Source organism: Chinchilla lanigera, unplaced genomic scaffold, assembly GCF_000276665.1.
Source record: "Chinchilla lanigera isolate Chin_1 unplaced genomic scaffold, ChiLan1.0 scaffold00016, whole genome shotgun sequence".
NCBI classification, from domain to species: Eukaryota; Metazoa; Chordata; class Mammalia; order Rodentia; family Chinchillidae; genus Chinchilla; species Chinchilla lanigera.
This window is the reverse complement of record NW_004955417.1, coordinates 24371244-24397791: the sequence shown is the minus strand read 5'-3', so window position 1 is coordinate 24397791 and position 26548 is coordinate 24371244. Positions and strand designations below refer to the sequence as shown.

General features: G+C 41.2%; 1 protein-coding gene across 7 annotated transcripts in view; it reads left to right on the top strand.

Moving 5' to 3' along the window:
- Samd12 (sterile alpha motif domain containing 12) overlaps nt 1–26548 on the top strand; it is a 404233-nt gene that overhangs the window by 143781 nt on the left and 233904 nt on the right. For all 7 annotated transcript variants that reach the window (XM_005381902.1, XM_013512788.1, XM_013512787.1 and 4 more), the window contains exon 3: nt 15233–15362. In XM_005381902.1, coding sequence (XP_005381959.1) covers nt 15233–15362 — 130 coding nt within the window. The remainder of the gene's footprint in view (nt 1–15232; nt 15363–26548) is intronic.

Sequence of the window (26548 nt, the reverse complement as noted above, 5' to 3'; positions counted from 1 at the left end):
AAAAAAAAAAAAAAAAAAAAAAAAAGTGAATGAATGAATGAATAAACGAATGAACTGAGCAACAGGGCAGAGCCATCACTATATTCAAATGCAGATGTACACAACCCCTCCTAGCCTTTGCGGATTGCTTCATTGCTATGGGTCCACAGCTGGATGAATAAACAAAGTGTAGTGCGGACTTACACAGGAATATTATTATTCAGCCTCATAGGGGGAGGAAATTCTGGCACATGTTATAGCATGGATGAACCTTGAGGACATTATACCAAATGAAATAAGCTAGCCACAAAAGGCACACGTGGTATAATTCCACTTCTGTGAGGTATCTACAGTAATCAGCATCATCAAAACAGAAAGTAGAGTGGGCATTGTGGAGCGGGGGGGAGAAGGAATGGAGATTTATTGCTTCATGGGTTTAAAGAATCATGATGAAAAGACTTTGGGGAAATGGATCTGGTAATAGTTGTGCAGCACTGCAAAAGTCCTTAACACTACTGAACTATGCACTTGAGAACGAGTAACACAGTAACTTTATTTATGTGTGCTTTCCAGAAATTAAGAATATTTTTTAAAAACCAATTCAAGAGATCCAATATTTAGAAATAGTTTAGAAAAAAGAATAGAATAAACAAAGTGAAGAATATGTTGAAAAGGTGTTTTATTTTTAAAAATCACATAAAATAAACATTATAATGCAACATTCACAGAGCTTGATCTTTAAATTAAAAGGGCCTACTAAGTGCCTGTCAGAAAGAAGAAAGAAAACTAATATTTAAACACACTATCATGAAATTTCAAAGTACCATAATAAAAATAATGTCCTACACTTTCCTGGGGCAGGGGCTAACCAAGATACCTAAAGGGAATGATTGTGCTAGAGACTTCGCAGAAGGCCAGCTGAAGGTAGGAAGCTGTGGGGTACAGCCATCAGAGTTACGAGAGGACTTTGTGTCAAGGTGGAATTCCACATCTGGCCTTCCTGTCAATTAAGACATGAAGGTAGGATGAGAACTGTCTGACATGCAAGGATGGAGCATGTTTCCTTCCCACTGCCCTTTCTTAGGAAGACACTCTTGAATGTGCTCCAGCAGAGAGAAGATCCGAACTAAGCAAGGGGAAAGCATAGATCTGGCAGACAGTTCATTCAGCCACCCATTCACGCACCCACCCACCCACCCAGGAAAGCGACAGACGCAAATCCTAAAGGGCTCTGTGTGGGAAATCTGCAGATGATCTGGGCCAAGGCAGCTCTTTGGCATAAAAGGGGATTTGGCAAGCAGAGAATATGACTAAAATATTTCTAAATGATGCTTTTTAAATAAGAGGGAAAGAAAGAAAATTAGATAACATGAAGATCCAGATGCTTCCTATAAATACTTGTATGAAATATGCAGTGAACTAAACTTTGGCATGAATATAAGCAACTGCTGGCAGGTAAGCAAAAAGGACACTTTTACTTTTCACTTTGGGAAACCTCTTTGAGATCCCCAAAGGATATGACATCGGACTGCTGAAAATAGGACAAGTGAAAACGTCATCCAAGCCAAGCTCATTGGTCTAGTGCTTGAACAGTGCTCACGCAGTCCCAAAAAAGGTACATGCTGCCTACTGATCTTTAACTTGGAGCCAATACACAATCATCATGTAGCAGACCGGACAGGTTATAAGAGTGAGTAAATACGTTATTAACCCTGACAACATGAAAGTTATACTGAAGATGACTGAAGGGAGGCTTTGCAGCAAAGAGACAGGAAAAATACAGGAAACTTTATTTGGAAAAATCATATAAATTTAAATGTATTATTTAAGGCTACAAAAATGATGAATAGAAGAACTAAAAATAATAATATCAGTGCATACACTTGGAAGAATAGGTGAGGGGAAAACTATCATTTGTTTATCATTTATTGTGATAATTATTCTAATTATTCTCATTTGGCTATCAGTAGATAATTCTCTAAGTCAGATAAAATAAAGAGGCTGAAAATAAAAACTATTGTCCCTAGAAATTGTAACTGAAGTTGGAGAAGGCAGGTATTCGGGTTAAAACTGTCTACAGGCTCAATCTTGAAGAAAAAAATATTGCCAGTTAAAAGAGGTTAAGCAAGAGGCTTTTTCTAGTATAAGCCCTTTTATGTAACTTACTTTTGTAAAATCATGTGCATTTTCCATGAAAACAACCAAAAGATCAGAAAATAGTAATGATAATTTTAAAGAGAATAGTAGAAAAAGAAAGAACAATCGCAAAATACAAACAAAACAAAGCAAGGACATTAAAAATGATATGGGATTTCAAACCAAATGATAGGGATTAACAGTGGTTGTTATACTACATATTGTTATCTTCAGTGAAGTTGCTCAGATTACCAGATATAAGACTGGAAGATTGATCAAACCACTAAAGAGAATAAGAAAATAATAATTTAAAAAAACATTAGAGGCAATACAGAGTTTCACTAGACAGGATGGTAGGAATTCACCAATGGTTGTTGTATATTGTTGTCTTCATATAAATTGCTCAGATTACCAGATATAAGCATGCAAAATTGGTCAAAATATATTAAAAAATTAAGTATTAACTGTTCCTTTCAATAAACCACCACACAGCAGTACAGTTATCCTAGCTATCCTTCTATATACATATAGATATGCATATATTGACTTAGTACTTTATTTCTTTTTCTTCTTTCCCTCATCCCAGGTGTTCCTTCCTTTGTGCAATTTCTTTCCCTTTCATATTATCTATTGTACATTTTGGGATTTATTTACTCTTTCATGTTCTTACACTAGGGAGATAATATGTTTACACATGTGGATCCTATTTATTTCACATCTGAGTATGGTCTATAGTGATTATAGAAGCATAAAAATTACTTAAGTTATTAGTCACAGATATGTATTTGTCCAGAAGAGAGTGTGGCTATAAATATGTGCACATGGATGTGGGTTTTGGACAGTCTATAAATAGAAAGATAATTATGTTAATGAATTAAATCATAAATAAAATTGCTGCTTTAATTACCTAAAAGCCAGCATTTAAAAAGTAAATGCAAGTGTGTAAGAAAAGCATGTTGTCATTGTTATAATTCATCTCACCCCTAGTCTGTCCCATCCCTGATTATAAGTTGGTAATGAGACTTTGAAAGGTCTTTCGGCATTAGGTGCTCAGGCTGTTTTGTCTGACTGACCAGTCTTGAAAGTACTAGTGTGCCCTTGTGTTAGTCGGTCTGGGCTGCCATAGCGAAGTACCACCCTGTGTGGCTTAGATAACAAAAATGTATTTTCTGAGAGTTCTGGAGCCTGCAAGCCTGAGATCTGCGTGGTCAGAGTTTGGTGGGAGAGCTCTTCCTGTCTTGGAAATAACCACTTTGTCCCCATGTGGTGGAGAAAGGTAGTGCTCTGGTGTCTCCTCTTGGAAGACCACTAATTCTGTCAAGGGGCCCTACCGTTATGGCTCATTTAAACTTACTTTCCTAAGTGCCCTGTCTCGAAATGTTAGTTGTGAGTTGGGGTGTAACCATATGAATTTGGAAGGGACACTAGTGTTCAGCTCATAGCAGCTCCAATTGAATTAATTCATCATTTGGCTGAACTGAACAGATGGATAGACTTCTAGCGGCAAGAAGCCATGGGGCTGGAGGGTTGGCATTCCTCTGAGGAAGTTTAATTTTAACGCCTAGGAACAGTGTTGGAGACTTCACGTAGACCGTCCCCTGCATGGCACATTCTAGAGTGCTGAGGCTCTCCAGTCCCAAGCACTCACTCTGCCGCATCAGACAACGTGACAGTCCTACTTCTGCAGGACTTCTGCTTTCTGAAGAGGCCCAACAACACAGCAGCCCAAGAACCCGTCAGCCCTCTTGTTCCTATAAAATCATCCAAAGTAAGCATTTGGCCCTGGGATTATTTCGTCTGATTTTCACAGCTGTGTAGTGGGGGCTGAGTAGGAGTTTTCATTCTCACTTTTATTACTGACACCCCTGGGAAACAGAAACAGAATGTGGTCCTATCATGTAGGGTAGAAAGCGCCACCTTCTACTGTCAGGAGAGTGGGGAGACCCAGGGAGTAGGTCCAGATGACTGCTTCTGAGCTCAGCTCTGCTCTTGGCATACCCAGGTCAGGACAAAGTCAGGGGTGCCTTTGATCCGATTTATCTTAACTGGGTAATAAGGTGGCCCAGCCCTGGGGACTTCTGTCACATAGCTCACATCTCTGATCATCATTGTTTCACTGTGTCTGTAAAACTAGAGTGACATTTTGAAGTAATGACATTATTGAAGACCTAGATTGAAGGCTGCTCTCAAATTCACTAGCAGTGTGACCTCAGATGAGCTACTTCACCTCACTCAGGCTGTTTCTTTATAAACTAGATACGACACTGGAACTGCTTTACAGCTTGTTGGGAAGATTTGTGATGATTTATCTAAAGTCTAAAAATACTTTTCCCTGTACTCTGTTACTATCCTGTGCCTTATGTCATGTCTAGAATGGCATCAGGATCATCTTCTGCCATTCACTGAAGACCCATGTGGCCAGCTTGACCAGGAATGTTGTCACTGGGGTCACACAGGAGCAGGACGTATGAAACACAGATGTTTTCCTAAGAACACAGCTGAGGCCTGGCTTATCATCACCTCTGTCGTGTTCTCCCATTAAAACAAGTCACATGGCTCCTTTTTGTCTCCCAGTCTCTACAGGTGGGGAAGTAGACACCAACCTAAGCGAAGACCTCCAGTCATACTGCACGTGGTCCAGTTTGCACTGACGTTTTTGCTGTCACTCTGCTATCTTGTTATTCCAAAGGAATGGTTTAGAATGTGAGCTAATGATTAGGATCGATAACTATTTTTATGGCACCTAGTTTTTAACTGTTGCTTTTGTCATGCTTTTATTTATTTAACTCCTTTAGATTTGCTCCTAAAGTACCTACTCAGTATATATGTGTCTGCTGGCCTTTTGTGACTGCATCTTTCTTAGGGTGTGCTCATCTGTACGGATGACGGATGGTCTTCCTTGCTGTGTTAAGAGAGCAGAAGCAAAGTACAGTGTGATCCTCTCCCTTTGTATTTCTCTTGACGGACTGCATAATCTGGGCTGGTAGAGCAGGTCTTGATAACCAGAGCCATCTGGGATGCCAGAGATGTAGTACTTCTTGTTGACTGTCTGTGCACATCTGTTTCCTCTGTGAGGTTTTATCGCTAGAAACCCAGTGCCCAGCAGCATGTACTTCGGGCCAGCAGCTCTTACCAGCATTGCCTGCAAGCATCTGTTTGAGTACTTGGTCAGTAGCATCTACACAGTCAGGTAGTGCACCTTTAGGAGTAGCTCCATGGGTGCCTGGACAATCTGGGCTGTACTTTTGCCCTGGCATCAGAACACATGACTGTCCTAGGAAACAGAGAAAGGCTGTCTGAGTCTTAGGGGAAAACCAGTGGATGACTACTGTCTTGGTTACTTTCTCTCTTTGCTGGGACAAAAATACCTGACACCCAAAATTAAGGAAGGGAAGGTTTATTTCGCTTACAGTTTGTGGAGGTTTCAGTCCGTACTTGGCAGGTTAGAAGGCAGAGTGGCACATGGCAGAGAGCTACAGCTCATGGCGGCAGAACACAGCAAAAGCAACAACCACCCACAAGGGTGGAATGGCCTCAAGCACTCTTTTCCTCTCCCTTACATATGCAAACTATCCACTCCAGGGCAGGTACAGCTCTCACACCCATATTCAAACTCTAAAAGCCTGCCCAATGGCCGCATGAGGCTTTGGGGGGACACACATACATAAACCATAACAACTATGCATCGGAAGTCACCAGGTGATCTCTGGGTAGTTTCAAAAAATAAATAACTAGGGCTTGCTTGTATACAAAGAGGCATTTCTTTGCCTCTCTCTTTTTATTTTATTTTAAAGAGAATACGAAATTTTTAAAAACATTAAAAATGATACAGAATTTCAAAACAAGATGATAGGAAATTAACAATGGTTGTTATATTGCATATTGTTATCTTCAAAGTAGTTGTTCAGATTACCAAATATAGGCATGCAAAATTGATCAAAAAATTAAGCATCAGCCATTCCTTTCAGTAAACCAATAGAAATGAGTAGTACAGTTAGCTTAGCTATCTTGTGTGTGTATGTATGTATATATATATATTTTTTTTCCTTTTCTTCTTCTCTCCTTTCTCTCATCCCAGTTGTTCTCTCCTTTTGAGCAGTTTCTTTCTCTTTGCCTCTCTTGATTTAGGGTCTTTATCTTTCCATCATTTTTCCTCCTTTGTATTGTCTTTTCTTACTTTTTTCTTCTTTCTATGCTTACCTTTTCTGTTGGTGCCTTTTGATTCTTCTTTCCTTATCAGGCATGTTTCTTTCAGTCTTAGGTGACCATACCTAACACCAACTCACCATACCTGCAACTCCGGGCACCTGGACTCCAAAGTCTACCTGTGCCCTTGTGCTGTCCTCCCGTTGCCCCAAATCAGACTTGAGAGCCTAGTAGAAAAGTGTGTTAGTACCATTCAAGAGAGCTAAACCTGCTTTCTAAACATATGGTATGGGACAGGCACTGTATTTCTGATCCTTCCACAGACTCCAAGGTAGGAACTACCTGCAATGCACTGAGAAGCATGTTTAGCAAGTTTCAGTGATTGGCCCAAGGTCCTCAGTGCTGGTGAAATTTGCCAGAGCTGGCCTTCACTCCAGGTCTCTGTGACTTTAAATGCCAAGCATGTTTCATCACATCACTCTTGGTGTCAGTCGGAAGAGAAAATAATTGAGGATCTGAGATGGGCACTATCCTGCTAAGAATTATAGTGCTAGACTAACTCAGCATTTTTAGCTCAGTATAAGAGACATCTAATCAAAGGGAAGGCAGTTTCAGTCCCAACCTGAGAATGTCAGGAGCACAGCTGGGAGTTGAACCAGCTTTCTGACAGGAAAGGGCATAGGAGCTATGATATATGATGGCAGAACACACGGTCCTTTCACTCATTCCACAGATGCTTATTGAGTGTCAGCCCTGTGCCAGGCACTGGTATAAAGTTTGAGATTCTTCACAAAATAAGACCCCAGGTCTTGGGCAAGGTGCAAGGGGGTGACAAGAGACAAATAATAAACAACAGATAAAACAAGTGACTTGTGAAGTGTGTGACATGATATTTACCACAGGGAAAGAAACAGTGGGGTGAGGCCCTGTGTACAGGGCAGCAAAGAGGAGAAGCAGCAAAGAGGAGAGTGTTGGGTTTTAATTAGAGATCAGAATAGGACTTACTGAGAAGGGTGCGCTTGGGCAAAGCTTGAAGGAAGTAAGCAGTTAGCCTTGTAGGTGTCTGGAAGAAAATTGCAGGCAAAATAAGAAGTGGGCATAGTTAGCATTTTTGCACAACAGAAAGGAGATGGTTAGAGTGGAAACACTAGGGAAAGAGTAATAGAGAGTATCTTTGAGTAGCCAAGTTGTGTAAGGCCTTATAAACCCTTTTAAAATTTGAAAGTGAAGGCAAAGAAAGAACAGAATGCTCTGAGGTGTGTTAGGTACCCAAGTGCAGTCATCTAGGTGTCATCAGATAGTGTTTCCAATCAGGATTGTGCCAGTGTTGCTGATAGAGAGATTGAAGCGTGATGCATTTAAACATGGAACCTTTAGCTTTCTGCAATAGATTAGATGTGAAATATAAGAGAAAGAGAGCAGTGTATGTTGAATCCAAGACTTGGAGCCTCAGGAGGAAGTTTCTATCAGATAAGAGTTCCTACCAGATGAATTTCTGTCAGAGGCAGTGGTCACACTGATAGATGGAGCTATTCTGAGGGAAGCCTAGGGGTCCACCTTGGACATGCTGGTGTGTACATGCTGGGTATGTAAATGGAACTGTGAAGGTGTCCATTGCAGAAGGGTTCTGTAGTTTGGGCTGGAGACATAATTTGGAATTCACTAGCCTAGGTATGATAAAAGGGGAAAGCCATGAGACCCAGTGTGATATGGAAAATGGAAATTAGTGGATGCTAAAGAGATTTGTACTTTTTTCCAAAGATTGGGATTCAAGAGTCAGTGAGAGAGCCTGGAGATTTAGCTCAGCAGCGTAGCACCTGCCTGGCAAGTGCAAGGTTTGATTCCTGGTACCAAAAAAAAGTCAGTGAGAAAGATGATAGAAGTGTAACTTCACCATGAAAGAACTTTTTAAACCGTTTAGTGCTTATTAGCAATGAGTGACCCATTTCACAGGAGGTGTTTGCTGATAATGTAAGTTTTCAGGAAAAGTGTTGAATCTCAATCAGTATTTTCCCAAATTCTGCATGGCAGAAAGAGAAAGGAGAGGGACAGAATAATTATTTTCCTTTAAATTTTCAGGCTCTGAGAATCTGTATTTCTCAGCACCTAGGAATGAAAAAGATCATCACTAAAATTTGATAATAGGCAAATTAAGGGAAATATTTACTCAGGCTAAGCTTTTTTTCCTTTGGTGATACCACCACAGTCATGCCCTAGAACAGCGGTCCTAGGCTTATAGTCCTGGTTACAGGACTCTGTAATGTTCTTAAAACTTACTGGGGGCCTCCATGATACAGGTGATACAAGTACAGGAGAACAAACAATAAAAATACAAGAGAAAAACATAGCAGTGCAGTGGTTAACAGGGACTTCGGATGAGGAGATAAAACCTGAAAAATAACACTGAGGTGCAGAGAAATCTGCCTTCAGGATGAGAGAGCCCTAGTTCAAACCAGAACTTCAGATTCCCTGTGAGATCAGCATGAAGCGGTGATGTGACTCAGTGACAGTAAAGATGTAGGCTGCTCAGCGGTAGATTTCACTTTTGTCGTCAGTGTATTTAGGACACGTGAAGGACGCATGAGTGACCTCCAGGGCCAGCGGAGGAGAATGGAAAGCAAAAGGTCTACCGCAGCTACTAGGTAAGAACAGCTGGAAAAACCCAGGATGCCGATGTGTGTGCTCGGAAGCGTCCCAAAACTGCTGCCCCATTGCCTCTCCTTAGGAACTATTGACACCGTCCAGAAGAAAAGAGCGTCACACTCTAGGTGTGATAGGATCCAGGGGATGTTGGCGCACCAGTCATGATGAAAAAAGGTGCAATAACAGTACACTTATTTGTCTTTCATTTACCCGGTAGTAATTATGTTCATCATTTACCTGAAAACTTTCTCCTAGTGAGATCCCTTCTGTTTGCGAGGCATAAGGTGTAAGAGCTTCATTGCTCATAAATAACTTGGTCCAAACCCAAGAAAATGACCACTGAAGATGAATGTCATCACCTGTCCTGGGGGCAGACTACTGCAGGCCAGAGGCCTTTTAAAGATTTTCTAACCATCTCCTTCCATAAGAGTTAAAGTGACAGAAGAGGGTATTGTTAGTGTTTAAAAATTAGTAAATTTAAACGTGTGAACTAGCCCATTTCTTCCTGATATTTAGCTTCCATTCTGGGGTGAATGAATCTTAAAAGCTGCTAAACTTAATAGTTTGCTCTATAGATTTGTTTCCTCCTGTCCTTCCTACGTCTTGAATAAGACGGAACAAATGGTGGTCAATAAAAGGACGAAGAACTGAAGAAAGGATATTTCAAGATACTGCACCATAAAGAAGGATAAACTCAAGTCACTTGTAGGAAAATGGATGTATCTTGAGACTCTCCTGTTAAATGAAGTAAATCAGACCCAAGGTTCAATATCACATGGTTTCTCTTGTATGAGAAACACAAAGTGTAAACGAAGTACAAAGTAAGAGATAGGTAGTAGGAAATAGAGCTTTTGCAAAAGGGAAGGGGACCGATGGGGGGAGGGGAGGGAAGGGGGATGAAAATCAGAAGAAAGATGGGTTGTGCACGGGCACCACCTCCCCACGAGGACTGCAATCTTTGTACCGCAAGCAAACATGGACTAATCATAAGAAAAACCGAAAAGAATTGAAATAAAAATTAAAGATAGTAAGAGAGGGCAGTTCTTACAGCTTGCAAACACAGGCTGGAAATGTGGTTAGCAGTTTGTATATTTGCCTGTAAGGCTCACTTTGTCTGCCAGTGAATGTAAACAGTCCAAGTGTTCTCTTTTTCACTATCAAATGACTGCCCTCACTTAACGCTTACCAAGCGGAGTTTACACAACAGTGGAGAGCTTAAAATTCCAGTGTTCTTTTATAGACGAAAACCTGCTACATTAAAAGAGAATTTATTGTACAATATGGTAAGCGATAACCAAATTACAAAATAAAACTTCAAAGGCATTTTGAAATTTATTTTTAAATATCAAACTTCTTCAAGGCTTTTAATTATTGTATTACTTAGCAAAACAGCTTCAGGTTTACCTTGGAGAACTCAGAACTCAGTGTTTAAGAATGCTTTGTACTTTGGCACAAATCAGAAATCTGCTGAAATTATTGTACAAGGGTGAATTAAAGTAATCATTTGGAAAAAATAATTTGGCAACATCTTTTCCCTCAGGAATGTGTATTTTGCATAAATTCGCCCTGTAAAAAACAAAGCGAAGTCATCTGAAATGCATTTTCATTTTGTCTGTGGAGAGGCCAGGACCAGTTCAGAAAGGAAATACAGTGCCTGGAATTCTGCTTGGTACCAGAATGCATTGGGCTTAGGGTAATAAACGGCCTCAGGCCCCTTCGGGACAGCAGAACAAACCAGAATTGTCTCCAGGGCTGTAAATTCAGCAGTGATGTGGTGGAAGGGAAGGTGGGGCGAATGTTTTTCTAATGTTTGCCTTTGGGCGCGATGTTTTTTCTTATTAGTTTACTGCTTCTAGTAAATGTGCAATGCGTTCTCTCTTTGCTTTATGAACTACTATTATTTTGGTCTGGGCTCCTACTGTGCAAAACAAAACAAAAATCAAAACCGTATGGCCTGGCAGCGTATCAGAGAGAACGATCCCCTGGTGATAGATGTAAGAGACCTGTGGGTACAGGAGCCAGGGGTGGGAGGTGACACCACCACACCCCGTTCCTGCCTTCAGTGTGGCCGTGTGTGAGATCCTATAGACTAGGCTTCAACATGCACTTCTCCACATCGTTCCAAGTTGCACATAGAAGTAAAGCCTAAGCTCGTAAAGGCACCAGGCGATGGCTTTCACCTCACAATTTGATTGCTGTAGGGGAGGGTGTAATGGTGATGGAGGGAAGTACCTGTGACTGAGTTTTACACACGGCTACGAGAAGAGATGTTCTGGCAGAACAGAAGGAGATTGGCTCTGAGAATCCAGAAAGAAGAGCAGCCTGGGCAGTTGAAGTCATCATAATTTCCTAACACAACCAAGGCTAAGAATCAACTGATAAACAGGGTCAGTACTATGTCATTGGTTGGACAAGAAGAGATAAACGGGAATTGTTCGTGGTAGAAATCTTTATTTTCCATTTCGTTGTTCTGCCAGTTTCCAGGGAGGCTTATCCCTCTGTGTTCATAGTTTTGAGCTTTGAGTTTCCTCCTTTCCAAGAAAGTGTTGCTGCGTTACTACCAAAGAATATATGCTGCTGGAGAAGTGAAGACACCCCTCGAGTGTTAGCCTAGAACCACTGCATTTATGATGAGAGGAAAATGAATACACAGCACCTGTGATGGGCCGGCTAGGAAGTGCTCTGAGCTGGCTTGGCAAGTTTGGGCACATCTCCGCCTGACGCCTCGTCGGAAAGGCTGGGGTGGGTGGAGCGGTTCCTCTGTTCCCTGGGAAATGGGCAAGTTGAAGAATGACCTTTCAGGAAGGAAGAAGTTTAATACATTGATGTATAAGCAACTTCATGTTCCTGCCTTTCCCTTCCTAATTTATAGCCTTCTGTGACTGGTTTATAGGAGTCTTCTAAAATGTGATTAGCTTTACTTGCAAGAAACTTGCTGAGGTTCTGGGGTAATGATGTGTCAGCTCTAAACTCATTCAGCTAATCTGAAGAAAAATTTGTAGAGCGAGAAAGAGCCAGATTCAGAGGTGCTGACTTGGGAAACATGGTGGTAAGTGCCTCTCTACCTAAAAGGTCTTAAAGTCTGGTTTCCCAATTATGCAAAGAAATGGAAGTAATCACGGGCAAAAAGAAAAAGTCTAAACATCAACATCAAGGACAACAAAAACGTACTCGCTGGTACCCTCCATGCCCAAGATTCTGCTTTCTCATCAAAATTAGGAAAGTAATCAGTGTGGTTTCCCAGATGTTACAAGGAAAGCGGTTGGAAGCTTGAGACTCAGGATTGAAGGGTGCCGCACAGAGGCGGCTGTGGCAGAGTAGGAGACACAGAAGCTCATCACATCGTGGGGAAGGGCAGCAGGGGCGGGACCTGAAGCTTGGTGCTGGTTAGATGGTGAGGCAGGCCTGCGAACAGCGCCTCAGTGAAATCATTTCATGTCATTCACTCACTCCTCATGCACGCACAAGCTCCTGTGAAATGCAGGGCACCCTAGGGAGCACACAGTTCCTGCAGGTGCTCGGTCTCCTCACTGAGCATGCGTTGCAGTGTTCTAATAGGTGTGCAAAACAGTCTCAAATCTTTGTGGTGTGAAACAACTATCTATGATGCTCACTGATGATGGGAGTCTGGAATTAACTTAGTACGGCAAGGGAGCATTATCCCTGTGTCAGGCCATGCAGGCCCTCAGGTAGAACAGTCAAAGGCTTGTGGCTGGGATCATCCGCAGCCTGTGGGCTCCTCTGTCTTGTGCTTGGTAGTGTCTGTCTGCTGAGACTTTGGTTGGAGATTGGCCAGACTTGTACACATGGTCTCTTCATGTGACCTGGGCTTCCATGCAGTATGGTGGTGTGGTCTCAAGGGTGAAGGCTAGAGTGTGCACCAGATAGGAGCTGCACCCTTTTTATGGCCTAGCCTCAGAAGCCACATGGCATCAGTTCCTCTGTGTTCCATTGGTCACAGTGTCACATACCTACCCACATGCAAGGGGTGGAAATATCAACCCCAAATGTCAGTGTTAGCCACACGGAATGAGAAGCAGACATATGTCATTCTAACCAGAGTGACAGGTCCCGAGAACAAGGTGCCCATGGATGAAAAGAAGAGAGACAAGAAAAACTAGAGAGGCAAAAGTCTGGAATCAGGGGGCTTACAGCATCTCGGACTGCAGCCCTGGTTACCAATCTCAGTCACCTTTTATTGAGTGAGAACCAGGGGTGTTGCTGGTACAAATGGGCGGATGCCAAAGGTTTTAGTAATTAAAGCATTATCCTTCTCCAATTCTGCCTCTTATGCTGCTGGCAACAATCCCCAGGTGGGCCTCCCACACCCAGCACCACGCTTCCCCCGTTCAGCTGGGGGTTATAAGTTGACCACCAGTTATCAATCCACTCTAATTACAGTCCTTCCATTAATTTTTACAGTGTATGGCAAGACTGAAAAATAGGGATCTCCTGCAATTCAAGTACACTGTTGTGTTCAGGTGAAAGGTTTCAGTTCATTTTGTCATAATAAACAAATCATTGTGTGTCCTCAGTGCTTTCTAGTCAAAGAACATCCTTCTCCACAGACATATATGTATGAATACACAAATAGGCCCACATATATGTGATATATGCAGGTATATATGTATATATTTGTCTATATAATATAAAATACTGTATAGGAATATAGTTATATATACTTTTTTATTTTTATACTTTATTTTTTACATAAAATATAAAAATATTTTTATCTCATATACTGTATATGTATATGGCTGGATATATACATGTATACATATATATATGTTTGTACAGATACATATATACACATACATACACACATTTATAAAGTTGTGTTTGGAAAGCAGAATCTGCCACATTTAATAAGAATGGAAGAAAAATTACCACCATGCAAACTAGAAAGGAGGGAGTATTGTTTTTGATTGTTGTATAAATGGTGACCTTTGGAAATACAGTAATAAAATACACACCCAAGCACTGTGCTTTAGAAACTGGACTCATTTGCATCCTTCTTCCAAGATTTTTATGGTGTTATTATGTCACCTTCTGTGCCTTTGTTTCCTTAATCATTCATCTTTAAATAGGGCCACTGAGTTTTCACTCAGAAATTACTACAGAGAACTTATTTCATAACTTATTTGCCATAAAATAAAGGTAACTTTAAATATAATGAAAGTAAACACAGCTACTAGATGTTAGAGTCACTGCTTTCTGGAAGCTTCTGTAACGGATACAGTCATGCTCCTACCAACTTAAAGCTTTCGGTTTGCCTTAACTTGGAAGAGAAGTGCAGGGAAATTATGCCCAGCAAGAAGGATGATGCTATTTAAGCCGGATCTTTGCACCACCCAGGATCCTGGAAAGAACTGTCAAACTCAACCCTAAGTTTCTGGCCAACACTCACCCAGCATGTTACAGATGATTAACGTTGCAGCTTTCATCTGGCCTTAAAGTATTGGGATCTAGGAGGAAGACTAGTATGGAGCATAGAGCTAGTGCTTATTAATAAAGCTAATTGCGGTCCCCATGTGTCAGAAGCTAGGCCCTTCATGCCTCTGTGTGTTTTTACTTTTGATTTTTGGTTTTGGGTCCACCCACCCCCATCAACCCCTAATGAATGAGTAGTAAAGGGCCAGTGAGTAGAAAGGGGCCTTCGGTTGTTGGCTTCTCCTTAGTAAAGCCTGGCTCCTCCCATTGTCATCACGGTGGCCCCATGCTGTTGGAATGACTTTCTGCTTGCCCCCTGCGGCTGACTCATGTCCCAGGCTTCACAGTGCCAACCTAAATCCAGAGCCCCCAGGCATACTTGCACTTTGTAATGTGCACGTTTCTAAATCCTGTAACATTCAGTCCTAAAAAATGATTTGCACCTGCTGGGGAAAGCACTGCCCAAGCCCCTAGGGCTCTCAGAAACAGAGATGAACACCTTAAAATATGAGAAAGGTGCTTGGGGGTTGCTATTTTACCGCTAAAATTAAATTTTAAAAGAATTTTTTTTTGGTACTGGGAATTGAACTTAGGACCTTGTGCTTGAGCTATAGCCCTGCCCCAAAATTTAATTCCTTGCTTAGCAACCCTGTTATTTTATTGCTAGAGTATTTAGTAGGCAACACCATGACCTACTTTTTTTTCCTCCTGGACCTTATTTTTGTGGTTTTTAGCAAAACAGAAAAGGTTTGCAGAGGTTAGGAGGAGGACAAGAACGTGATAGGTATCTCCAGAGAAGCAGGCAGCAGACCTTCCCACACTCTAGGACTTGCGCCGTCGTGCCTCTCCTGGCACGGAATTGGCACTAACAGAGCTTCTCTTCCTTCTTTGTTTACAGTCAGCTACAGTGAAGCTGTCAAAACCAGTGGCTCTGTGGACCCAGCAGGATGTCTGCAAGTGGTTGAAGAAACACTGTCCGAATCAGTATCAGATCTACAGCGAGTCATTCCGACAGCACGACATAACTGGTAAAGTATGCAGCATCGAGCTATTTCTCTCCCTTTTCCCCTCCCCATTGCGATGACCTTTCCCATATCCTTCCAGTGAAACGGCATCTTCCTGACAAAGTCGTCTGCCATAGGTTTATTCTAAAAAGGGCAATAAACTCTGATCCACTTGAGCTGTAACACTTTACAAGCACAAGTGGCTACGAGAGGAAACTGGGTTTTGAGCGTCTGATATAAAAGTATGTTCAGAGTGAGGGGTTGGAGTGTCCTGGAGAGAGTGAGCATTCCAATCCTGGGTAAAGGAAGTCTTCTAGGTCAGCTTGGTTACAGGATCAGCATGGGCATCTTCTGAGTGGATAAAGTGTTTACCTAGGACGGTTTTGTTGTTTTTGCTAGGCTGAAGTATGTTGACTTTTCTGGCTGGTAAGAGACTCATGTGTCCAGTGACATAGCAGAATCCATGGTGGAAAGTCAGTTTCCCTGCCATCCCTGTCCTGTGGCCATCCAGTTCCTTGAGGACCCCCTGTGATGACCACAGCCAGAGATGTTCTAAGTTCTTGAAGTATAATTATAATAGTAACTCACTGTCCTTTAAGGCACCAACTAAGACTCCATTAGCTCAAGAGTATTTCACTATTATATGTAGAGGTCAGGAAGCTCTTGGAAGAGAAAAGGGGACAGTATATGAACTGCAAAGACCTCAGGGTCAAGTCCCGCATTTGGGACCTGTGGGGGTGAGACAGCAAATATGTCCACCCACCTACTGACAGTGGTAGTGGTTCAAGGAAAAGGGTCTCGTCCAGATCTTATCAGCCTTCCACATTGCAGTCCAAACTGCAGGTAGGCAATACCCCACCCTCCTTTCACAGACTTTGCAGTCAAAGGGGGATGAAAGAGCACTCTTCTGTGGGCTTGGTAGCGGGGAAGGGTGTTGGGAATCTGGAGGGTGGTCCTGGTCCATATCCTCCCTTCGCTCTTGGAGAGTCAGTGCTCCAGCAGAAGAGTAACTTGCCCTGGAATCACTGAGCATGCTTCTTCCCAATCCACCTTCTGTTTTGAGAAATTCTGACCCCTCTTTCTAGTTCTCCTATTGCTTTGAACGGGGATGTGTTAAACAAAGACTATATGCAGTATTTCTTTTTGTAGCTCACTTCTGACCTTGTAATCATGAGATCAGCAGCTGAACCCTTTACTTCCCTACAGCAGAAATTGGTTGGTGATTTTCGAAGTGTTTCCTGGAGCCCTGGCTACCAAAGAGCACAAGTGATGATGCTGTGGATTGACATGCATTTGTCACCCAAACCAGTTCCCTTTTGGTCTGTTTTACATATTCTGTTTATCCAGAAAACTATTTGTAGAGAGGGTTCTGGCAGTAACTTTAAAACATGCTGAGCTAGGTTAGATGCTTGCTGATCAATCTGGTAATGTCTAAATATACAAAGTGCACACCGAGGTGCAGCTGAAGCTGTTAACAGGAGAGTGAAATTCTCCTAACTTAAATATAAAAATCACCTTTTATGGCACTTTTTTCTCTCCCCACAATTAAAGCTAATGACCCTTTGGGGTGAGATTCCAGAAATCCTAAAGGTAGTGAGGTCACTTAACTTGAATTACAAGTGTCTAGGTTTCATTTTTTAGTTCTCCCATCAGGATATAAGAAAACCCCATTTAGGATCAGTTGTTGCACCCCAGAAGCGATCAGTCCATTAGTAACTCTGCCTCACTATGGGCTCCTGCATCGGGCAGTAGCTGCTTAATGCTTCTTCAGGCCTGTGTAGTAGTAATGAGTCTTCTTATGATCTTCTTTGAAAGTAATGCTGTCCTTTATTAGGGATGAGAGTTATGAAGTACCCTGGAGGGAAAGGCAAGCTTCGTAATGGCTTGTAGAGGATGAGCAGGATGCCCCTGTGAAGGCTTCAGTGCTTATGGAGTGGAGGGTAGCACTTAGAAATGACAGAAGAGAGGGGCAGGGGAAGGGGGCATATATTGCAAGCAGTTGTCACATTGCTTTTGGTGGTGCAGTTGGTCTCCATGGAACACCTCTGGTATTGGTCATTTGCAACTTTCTTGGAATCCTGGCAAACTGCTTAACCTGGGTGAGTTATTCAACCTCCTCTCCAAAATAGGGGTGATAATAGTACCTGTCTCAGAGGATTGACATCAAGATAAATAAATCATACAGGACACCTTCTATCTGCAGCATTGTGCTGTTATTAGCTCAAATCTCATCTGGGGGCGTGGAAAATATACTCGCACTTCGTTCTAAGGGCAGCCTATTCTCTGGCAAGCAAAGAAAGCAGGGAATTTGCTCTACATCTTTTGATCGCCTAGTGAAGGCCTCAGAAGACCACCATCTTCTGTTCTCTGGCCCCTGGCTTTGTTAGGATGAATGCAAAGTACCCAAGTGATCCCAAGTGCCGGGGCCAGAAAAGCTTCCAGGAATGGAGCCGGTCCTTAGTTACCAGCCCACGACGCTGGAAGCTGTAGGAATCCCGGTATCCTTGGAGGCTAGGATGATAATCAGGCAGAAGAAGTTTGCAGAAAATCACGAACTGATACGGGATAAACCTCAGTAGGCTATCCAGACATCAGAGTGATTTAGCACACTGACAGTGGCCACATGGGTCAGATCGATGCCCAGAACTGCAAGAGCGTGCCTGGTGATTTTGTGAAGGTTGCTCATGCACTTTAACTTCCTTCAGCTGCAAAAAGGAGATGATTATAATACTTAGCTGGTAGTGTTGATGCGAAAGGAACTGGTGTCACAGTAAGTATACAGTGAGTGTGAATTGGTACTGTTTTCCTAAGCATTATCCTGATTTCTGTGAAAAGAAAACAACACATATAAACAGTGTTGAATTCATCCAGCTCTATTATCCTGAAAGTGAGAAAGGAGGCCTAAGGGGGAAAGAAAGTAGTCTGGGCTGGTAAATACCCTGGGCCAATCTGCAAGGCTGCAAACAAGATTGCTCTGTACGGTGTAGGTTTACGGTTTGACTCTCCTGAGTGTTGCTGTTCACTTAGTTTTCTTAAAGAAAGCTCTCCAACATTGTGCTCATTAAGGAAGTGTGTTAAATCAGCATCCCTTGATTTAAAGACAGATGGTCTCATGATGATAAATAAAAAGGACATGTATTAGGTAAAAAGAAAAAAATAAAATGGGTTTTCTCAGGCCATAGGTCTGAGTCAGATCTTCCCTGCTGTCCTTTACCCCAACCTCGAAGACATAGTAGCTATTTAAGGTCATGCAAGTTAGTTTCCTGTCAGTGGAATCAGGTTTATCTTCAAGGGTTGTTTAAGTGATGGAATGGGATGATACACACCTAGCTTAATGATTAATTCTGTAAATATTTATGGAGTACCTACCATGTGCCAGATTTTCATATTAAGTAAATAAGATCCTCAGTGACCCATGTAGAGGAAATAATTGTGCTTTGTTGGAAAATTATGCACAATCACCTATCATCACACCGTTTTGTGGTATCTGATTCTGAGTGCCAGGAAGTAATTTGATAACTCTGCAAGTTGCATATAACTGATAGCAGTACAGTAGCCTCTCCCTGTCTGTGGTTTTCTTCAACTGTGGCCTGAAAAATACTAAATGGAAAATTCCGTATTTGGGGGGAGGATCACATCCATGTAACTTTTATTAGTCTATGGTTATAGTTGTTCAATTTTATTAGTTGTTAATCTTAGTGTGTCTAATTTATATGTTAAAATTTAGCGTGTGTAGGAAAAAAACACATGGTGTAAATAGGGCTCGCACTGTCTGTGGTCTCAGGGATCTCCTGACGAGCAGGGCTCCCCCTGCGGAAAGCGGGGTACTATGGCACAGCCACATTCTTGCCTGGTGCTGTTGGGAAGGTGAATTTTCCCTCCCATTTGCAGTTCCATTTTAGCTTTCCTGGTTTTTAATTATATCTGCACTTGGGGTTCTTTTTTGAATTGGTTTCCTCAGTAATGAGTTAAATGAAAATCTTAAATACATCTTAAGTTTTGTGTTTGTAAGGTTTTATCTTCTTTTGAAATCACCCTTTAATCCTAGTAGTTAGAAGGAAATTTTGTATTTGTGTCTGCACAAAAATTTTAGATACATTTTAACCCGCCGGTGTTCTAAACCTTTCATACGTTTCCTATTAAAATTTCTGATAATTTCAGTGTGTTCAGAAGCCACCTGCTATTTTGTGGCCAATGCGTTTAATCAGAAGAAAAATTACTTGTGATAGCTCCCCGCAGAAGTGTTCTTTAAAAGGAGTAAGATGGCTAGAACACCAGAGAGGCATTAGGATATACAGATTTAAATCATCAGATTAGGCTTGGAGGAAAGAAATTTGTCTATTTTCCTGTGCTTGAAGGATTCTTTCCCTAGCTTTCTGAGTCCTGGCTTGGCATGCTGATGAGGAGGCACCAGTGGGACCAGGTATAAGCTCACAGACAACTTCCAGATTCCCTTTCATGCACAGTTAAGAATCTTTTCAGGTTGGAGGAAATTTCGGCCCCTGGCTGTGCCTGGCATTCTGCCTGGCATTCTGCCTATGGTTGTTGCTAAGTCACCTGAACTCTTTTGGCTTCAAATCCTCTTCTATGAAGGACTCTTTCCCTGCCAACTTTAAAGACTTATTTTCATGGATGAGGTATGCACAGCTTCCCAGAATATCAAATATTTTTTAAAAGCTACTTTGAATGTAGGAAGGGTACTCTTTCACTGTCTGCAGGAATAAACAGTTGCCATTGAAGTAACCCCGATAAAGGGTCCATATTGATCTGTTATATTTCTAAATGGTCTCCTACAGCATAGATGAACATCTCTAATCCCTGTTTTCCATTTCAGCCATTAGCGGTTTGTACCTCTTTCTCCTTTTAAAAGTATTCCACCGAGACCTAGCACCGTGAAATTTGCTACTTCTGCTTAGGCTACTGAATAAAAGGAAACCACTTTGTCATTTTCAAGCCTTCAGAATGTAGCACTATGCATCTGCGAGCATTATTCCATTCCGTGCTGGTTTTTCTGAGCTTTTATGCCCCTTTATCTTTCTGCTATTGTCTTCAGAGTCTGTTATTATGGTTAGAGTTTCCTGTAGAAACCAATGGAGTGTGTAGTTAACAAGTGTCAAAAGAAGTGGAATAATTACTTTATGTGATGTACCTACAAGAATACTGCTTCTTAGAATCCAGTACAGCCAAATAAAGCATGGGTGGATTTAAGTACCACAGTGCCTCATCGGTACATACCTCTCCTTCATTGCTTTTCCCTCTGGATATCATGTTCTACATTTCTCTTTGTATTTGATGTCATTTCTTTTTTGTCTTAACTGCTCTATACTTTGTATGGAGCCATGAGCATTATTTTAAATTTACATTGTAAAGTTTCTGACATTGTTGGGACATGTTTTATTTCTCATAAGCTAATTTTCCAATAATAGCATTTATTCTTCATTGTTAACTGTGTTTGATGGAAAGCTTAATTTCTACTTATTATCTAATTTTTTAAAGATATTCCTCAACATTCTTAAACCAAATGTACTGAAGTTGCTTTTCTTTGTTTTTTAATTTTTTTTTCTTTTGGCAGTAGTGGGGATTAGACCCAGGACCTTCAAGTGAGCTAGATCCCCAGTCACTTTTTTTTTCTTTTGAATTTTGAGGTGGGTATAGCTATATCACTAAGTTGCCCAGGCTGGGTTTAAACTTGGATCTTCCTACCTCAGTCTCCCAGAGCCCCACCACCAGAAGTAGCTACAAAGCTGGTTTTCATGATGGTTTCAGCATAGTAGAATTCTGAATGGCAAAAAGAACTTTCAGTATCATCCACGGTTTTATTGGGTCAATGAAAAAATATCTTTTTCAGTTAGAAATAAACAGAGGAGTTAGAGAAATGGGCATCAGAATATCAGGTTCATTCCTGATAAGTCTTTTTAGAGAATTTCCTTTAGGTCTCTAATCAATGGATTTGCCAAGAATGTTCTCTCACTAAGCCTCCCAGTCACTGGTGAACTTGGCACTGTCTCTCATGTCATGGCAGAAGGCAAGCTACATACACCAAGGCACCCAAGTGACAAGAGGAGACATAGTGTAGAAATGGGCTGAGAACGCCATGGAGAGCAGGAGTCAAGCGGCATCATGATTCACGGATTCCCCTCCCAGGGCCCAGGAAGAGTGGAGGATGAGTGTGTCCCTGCTCATCCAACTGCATGCTTCCCTGCCTGTCCTTTCCAGCACCCCTGCCGGGTGGCCAACCAACCCTTGCCTGAACACCTCCGGGGATGAGCACCTGTTAATTTTAAACAGCATCCTGTTTTTGTCTTCTGTTTTCGTGTTTTGAATTTCTATGCTGGTACTGGTGGTTTTGGTATTTGGTCTCCTTTTGTCCCTCCTCTTCCTAGCTGGGGGTCTGTCTGATTGCTTTTACGGGCTATCAAATGTCATTCTCTCTCTGTGTGTCATCCACAAGCCTATCCACTCATGTTGATAATCCCAGTTTTTATTCTGGGTTGAGTTTAGATACCACCTCCTACAGAAAACCTCCCTTAGTTCTCATTTGGGTTAATTGTCCTGTCCTGTGATGCCCAAAGGTCCCTGTGACTGGCCTTCTCATATTAAAGTGATAGTAGATGTGTTTAATTATTAAAAAGGTTATCCTGAGGTTGAATGAAATATATCCCTAGGTTCTATTTAGGTTTCCATGTTAGAAACCCAAGCTAAAGAAAGCCATGGATGACTACTACCATTAGGTTCTTCCTGCCAGGTCTCCATGGAACCCCGGTGATATCTCCCAATCCTTTCCTTCACCCCAACTGGAGAACTCAGCTGTTTCCTCCCAAGTTCCTTGTCTCCATAGATGTCCTTCTACTGAGAATATATAGGCTGCGGGATGGAATTTTGCTACAGTTTTGGCCCTCTACCTCATTTATCTGTTCCTTCCTTCTCTTGTTTCAGAAGACATCCCCTTGCTGTCTTCTGTACATGAACTTTTCTGGCTCTGGTTGAGCCAGATGTGTCTGATACCGTCTGCATGTTTCTTTCCTCAGTTATATTCATCCTGTCACCTTCAATCTAGCTACACTGGCTTCCCTTGTTCTCTCAAAACAGCTTATTGGGGCTCCTTGGGCCAAACCTACTTCTAGTCATTGCATTTATTTGTTAAATTATAGTTAATTAATTTATTTAAAATTTTATGCAGCCCTAACCATATTGCCAGGTATAACACTAGATTCATCAACTTCAAAATATACAATCTTTTCCAGTTGAAGAGAATTATTCACTGAGAAACACTATATGCCAGTTAATAGATAAGTGAATTTCAAAAAAATAAACTGAAATCTTACAGAGTACCATGTTCTCTGACTGCAACAGAGTTAGATTAGAAATCATGACTAAGCTATCAAGAAATTTCTAAATGCTTGGAAACTTAACATGAATCCAAGTAACTATTTTAGTAAGAAAAAAATAGTAAGTTAGAAAATACTTTGAACTGAATGATACAGAACATCCAGACAGTTATATGACATGGTCACAGTGGAGCTAGAAGAAAGTTACAGCAGTAAATGCCTACAATAGAAAAGAAAAAAATTAGGTATCAGTGAAGTCAATTTTTGTCATAGAATTTAGAAAGGAAAAAGCACACTGATTCCAAAGTAATTAGAATGGAAGAAATAATAAATTTAAACTGATACCACTGAAACAGAAAATGTACAAAGAATACAGATAATTTACAAAGTTGGCTCTTTGAAAAGATCAGTAAAATTGATAAATGATTAACTGAGTTGAATAAGAAAAAAAGAAACATACCAAGAAATAAAGTAGACCTTCACTAAATTTTCTGTGTACACTAAAAGATAGTAAGAAATATTATGAGCAAGTTTATGCCAATATACTTAACAGCCTGTATGAAACAGACAAATTGAAAAAAATGCCCATAACGTTAAAATGACTTAGGAAGGATTGAAAAAACTAAGAATCTACCTATTTTTCAATAAATTAAAATTTTGCTCAGATCTTCCCACAAAAATAACTCTAGGCCCAGAGGGCTTTTCCAATGAATTCTGACATGAAAGAATCAATACTAAACTTTACCAAATTCTCTCAGAAAGTAGAAGAGAAGCAGACTTCCAGTCTCATTTTGGGAGGCCAGAAAAACTCATACACTGAAGCTTCACAAAGATACTAGAGCATGGTATGGTATAGACTAGGGGTGGCAAACCTAAGACATGTGTGTTGCAGTGGGCTGTTTCTTATCATTGAAAGTTCTAAAAGGTTCAACATCTAGACTAACATCCTCCATCAGTGTAGACCTAAACTTCCTTGACAAAATAGAAATCAAATCTGACCTAGGGAAAATATCATACATAGGGACACACCACAGTCCACAGAAAAGAAGGCTTTGAAGAAATAGTCTGGGAATTATTCTCCAGCTAGGGAAGTAAGTAAGGGGCAAAGGTAAGTAGTACAGCTCTGTTTCAGTATGGACAGAAAACCCATGTCCCAGAGACACAGGATTTAATTTAAGAACAACTTAACTGCATAATCTAGGGTTATACTGTAAATTGACAGTAATAGCAGTGTACAGCTGAAGTTGCCTAAAGATGCTGTAAGTAGCAGAGCAGAAAGGAGGCCCGAAAATTAAGAGAGGAAGAAGAGTAAGCCATTTGTAGGAATTTAAATATTTTGGAACCTATGGCTATGACAAATATACATAGCTCAGCTTTTGGCCAGTATAGCATAAATCCTGTACTAATCCTGTTTAATTCAGTTCCTATTGCCAGATATATATCAGCTTTCGTCAAAAAATTACAAGCATAGAAGAAAAAACCTCCACAGACTAAAGAGACAAAGCAATCACCAGTGCTAGGCTTAGATATAACACAGATGTTAAATTTCTCAGAAATTAAATTTAAGGGGTTGGGGATTTAGCTCAGCGGCAAAAGCGCCTGCTTGGCAAGCGCAAGGCTGTGAGTACGGTTCCCGGTACCGGAGAAAAACCGAAAAAACCAAAAAAATAAAAAAAAAAAAGAAATTAAATTTAAAAATAACTGATAAATACTATATATATGCACAGAAATGGCAACTCTAATAAAGAATCAAAATGCTAGAAAAAGTTACTGTAATAGGTGTAAAAAGTGCCTTCACTGAGGTTATCCACAGACTCAGCACTACTCAGGAAAGTCAGTGAACTTGAAGATGCATCTTGTAACTACTCCAAACAAAATGCAAAGGGAGAAATTATTAAAAACACAAGAGCACAGTGTCCCACAACTAGAGCAACGGAAGAGATGTAACATATAAATAACAGAAAAGAAAAAGAGCGTCAAAAGGAAAGCTTAAGTCAGTGGTGGCCAATCTATGGCCCATGTGCCACAGGCGGCTGTATCACTGAAAGCTCTAAAAGGTTCCCGTCACTGGTTGAGACAATAATGAGTGAAACCATTCCAAAGGTAATAACAGATATCAAACCACAGATCTAAAAAGTTCAGGGCACACAAGATTTTAACATAAACATACCTCTTACTTATAAAGAAAAAGCATAAGAATTCCAAGAGATTTCTTAACCAACTCCCTATGCAGGAAGAGAGTAGAATGAAAACTTTAAACGGTTAAAAAAAATTTCTGTTATACAAGATGGTAGGAATTCCACAATGGTTGTTACATTGCATATTGTTGTCTTTAAATTAGTTGTTCTGATTGTCATATATAATAAGCGTGCAAAATTGATCAAGAAAATAAAATTTAAGCATTAACTATTCCTTTCAATAAACATCTTTTATTACTTGTTATTGTCTTTAACTGTTTGATCAATCTTGCATTCTTACATCTAGTAATCTGAGCCGCTTCGTTGAAGATAACAATATGTAATATAACAACTCCTGTTAATTCCTATCATCTTGTTTTGAAATCCTGTATCGTTTTTATTGTTTTGTGTTGTTTTGTTTTTGTCTTCGTTGTTGTTATTTTATTGGATTTTTTTCTTTTTAAAATAAAAAAAAAACAAAAATTTTTTTAAAACTTCCATTCTATATCCAGGAAGAGTATCCTTCAAAAGGAATAAATGAAGATAAAATAAATTTCTTTATCTTTCTTATTAATTCATCTAGAGGAAAACTGTTTAAAGCAGTAACACCACTATACAGGTTTTTATAGCAAGTACATAAGATGAGTAACACCAAAGTCACAAGAAGTGGAGAGGAGGAATAGAAAATACTTTTGTGGGGGCTGGGGATTTAGCTCAGTGGCACAGTGCCTGCCTGGCAAGCGCAAGGTCATGAGTTCGATTCCCAGTACCAGAAAAAAAAAAAAAAGAAAATACTTTTGTGGACTCCCACCACCACAGTTCCCAGCTGAAACTCGTGGAGAGAGCCAGGTATTTTCCACCTACTTCCTGGGGGCAGAGCAGGTGACCCAGGACCCCGCTGTCATTACAGTCTGGGTCTCTGCCCTCTTTGCACCCATGGCAGACAGGAATTCCTCACTCAGAAGCCCTGGGGACTGTTCTCCCTGGGGTTCGTGTGTGGGCCCTCCCTGTGCGGGCCCTGTGTCAAGTGAGCGAGTGCTCCAAGAGCTGCTGGTCCCGTGGATTGAGTCCATGCTTTACTCGTGCCCAGACACCCTGGGGGGTTGCAGGCAAGGACAGTCTGTGATTGCTGTCGGTCCGGCCCACATCTGGTTCCTGTATGTGTCCTGAACTGACTGGAGACACAGAATCAGGTGGTTCACAATCTGGTGACCCTGCAGTCCGTATCTGGGTTTTGCCTGTATCCTAAACTTCCTGGAGAAATAGGTCTGCTGGACTGGGATTGTCACACCAGTGCAACCTGAGTCTGGGCCATGCACATGCCCTGAACTGCAAGGGGACACTGGATCAAACAGTCTGCCATCAGCTGACACCCATGCCCGCGTCTGAAATGTGGGATAACTAGATACAAATCAACAACTGCCGGAAAACCCCAGACTAAGTAGAGCTTCTCAGCAGACACTGAGGGGCAAACCTGACTAACAGGAAAAGTAGGGACACTAGTGGCCTTTGTTGTGCAGCCACTGAAGAGGGAAACTGAGCTTTCTGCATCCCGTATCAAACATGACAGAACAAAGGACTACAACACAATCCCAGAACTCCACCCCACTCAGAACAAGTCCAGCAGACATTGACATAGGAGAACTTGGTAAACACATGCCTGAAATAGCTGAAATGATTGCAATGGAAGTAAAGAAACAACTCC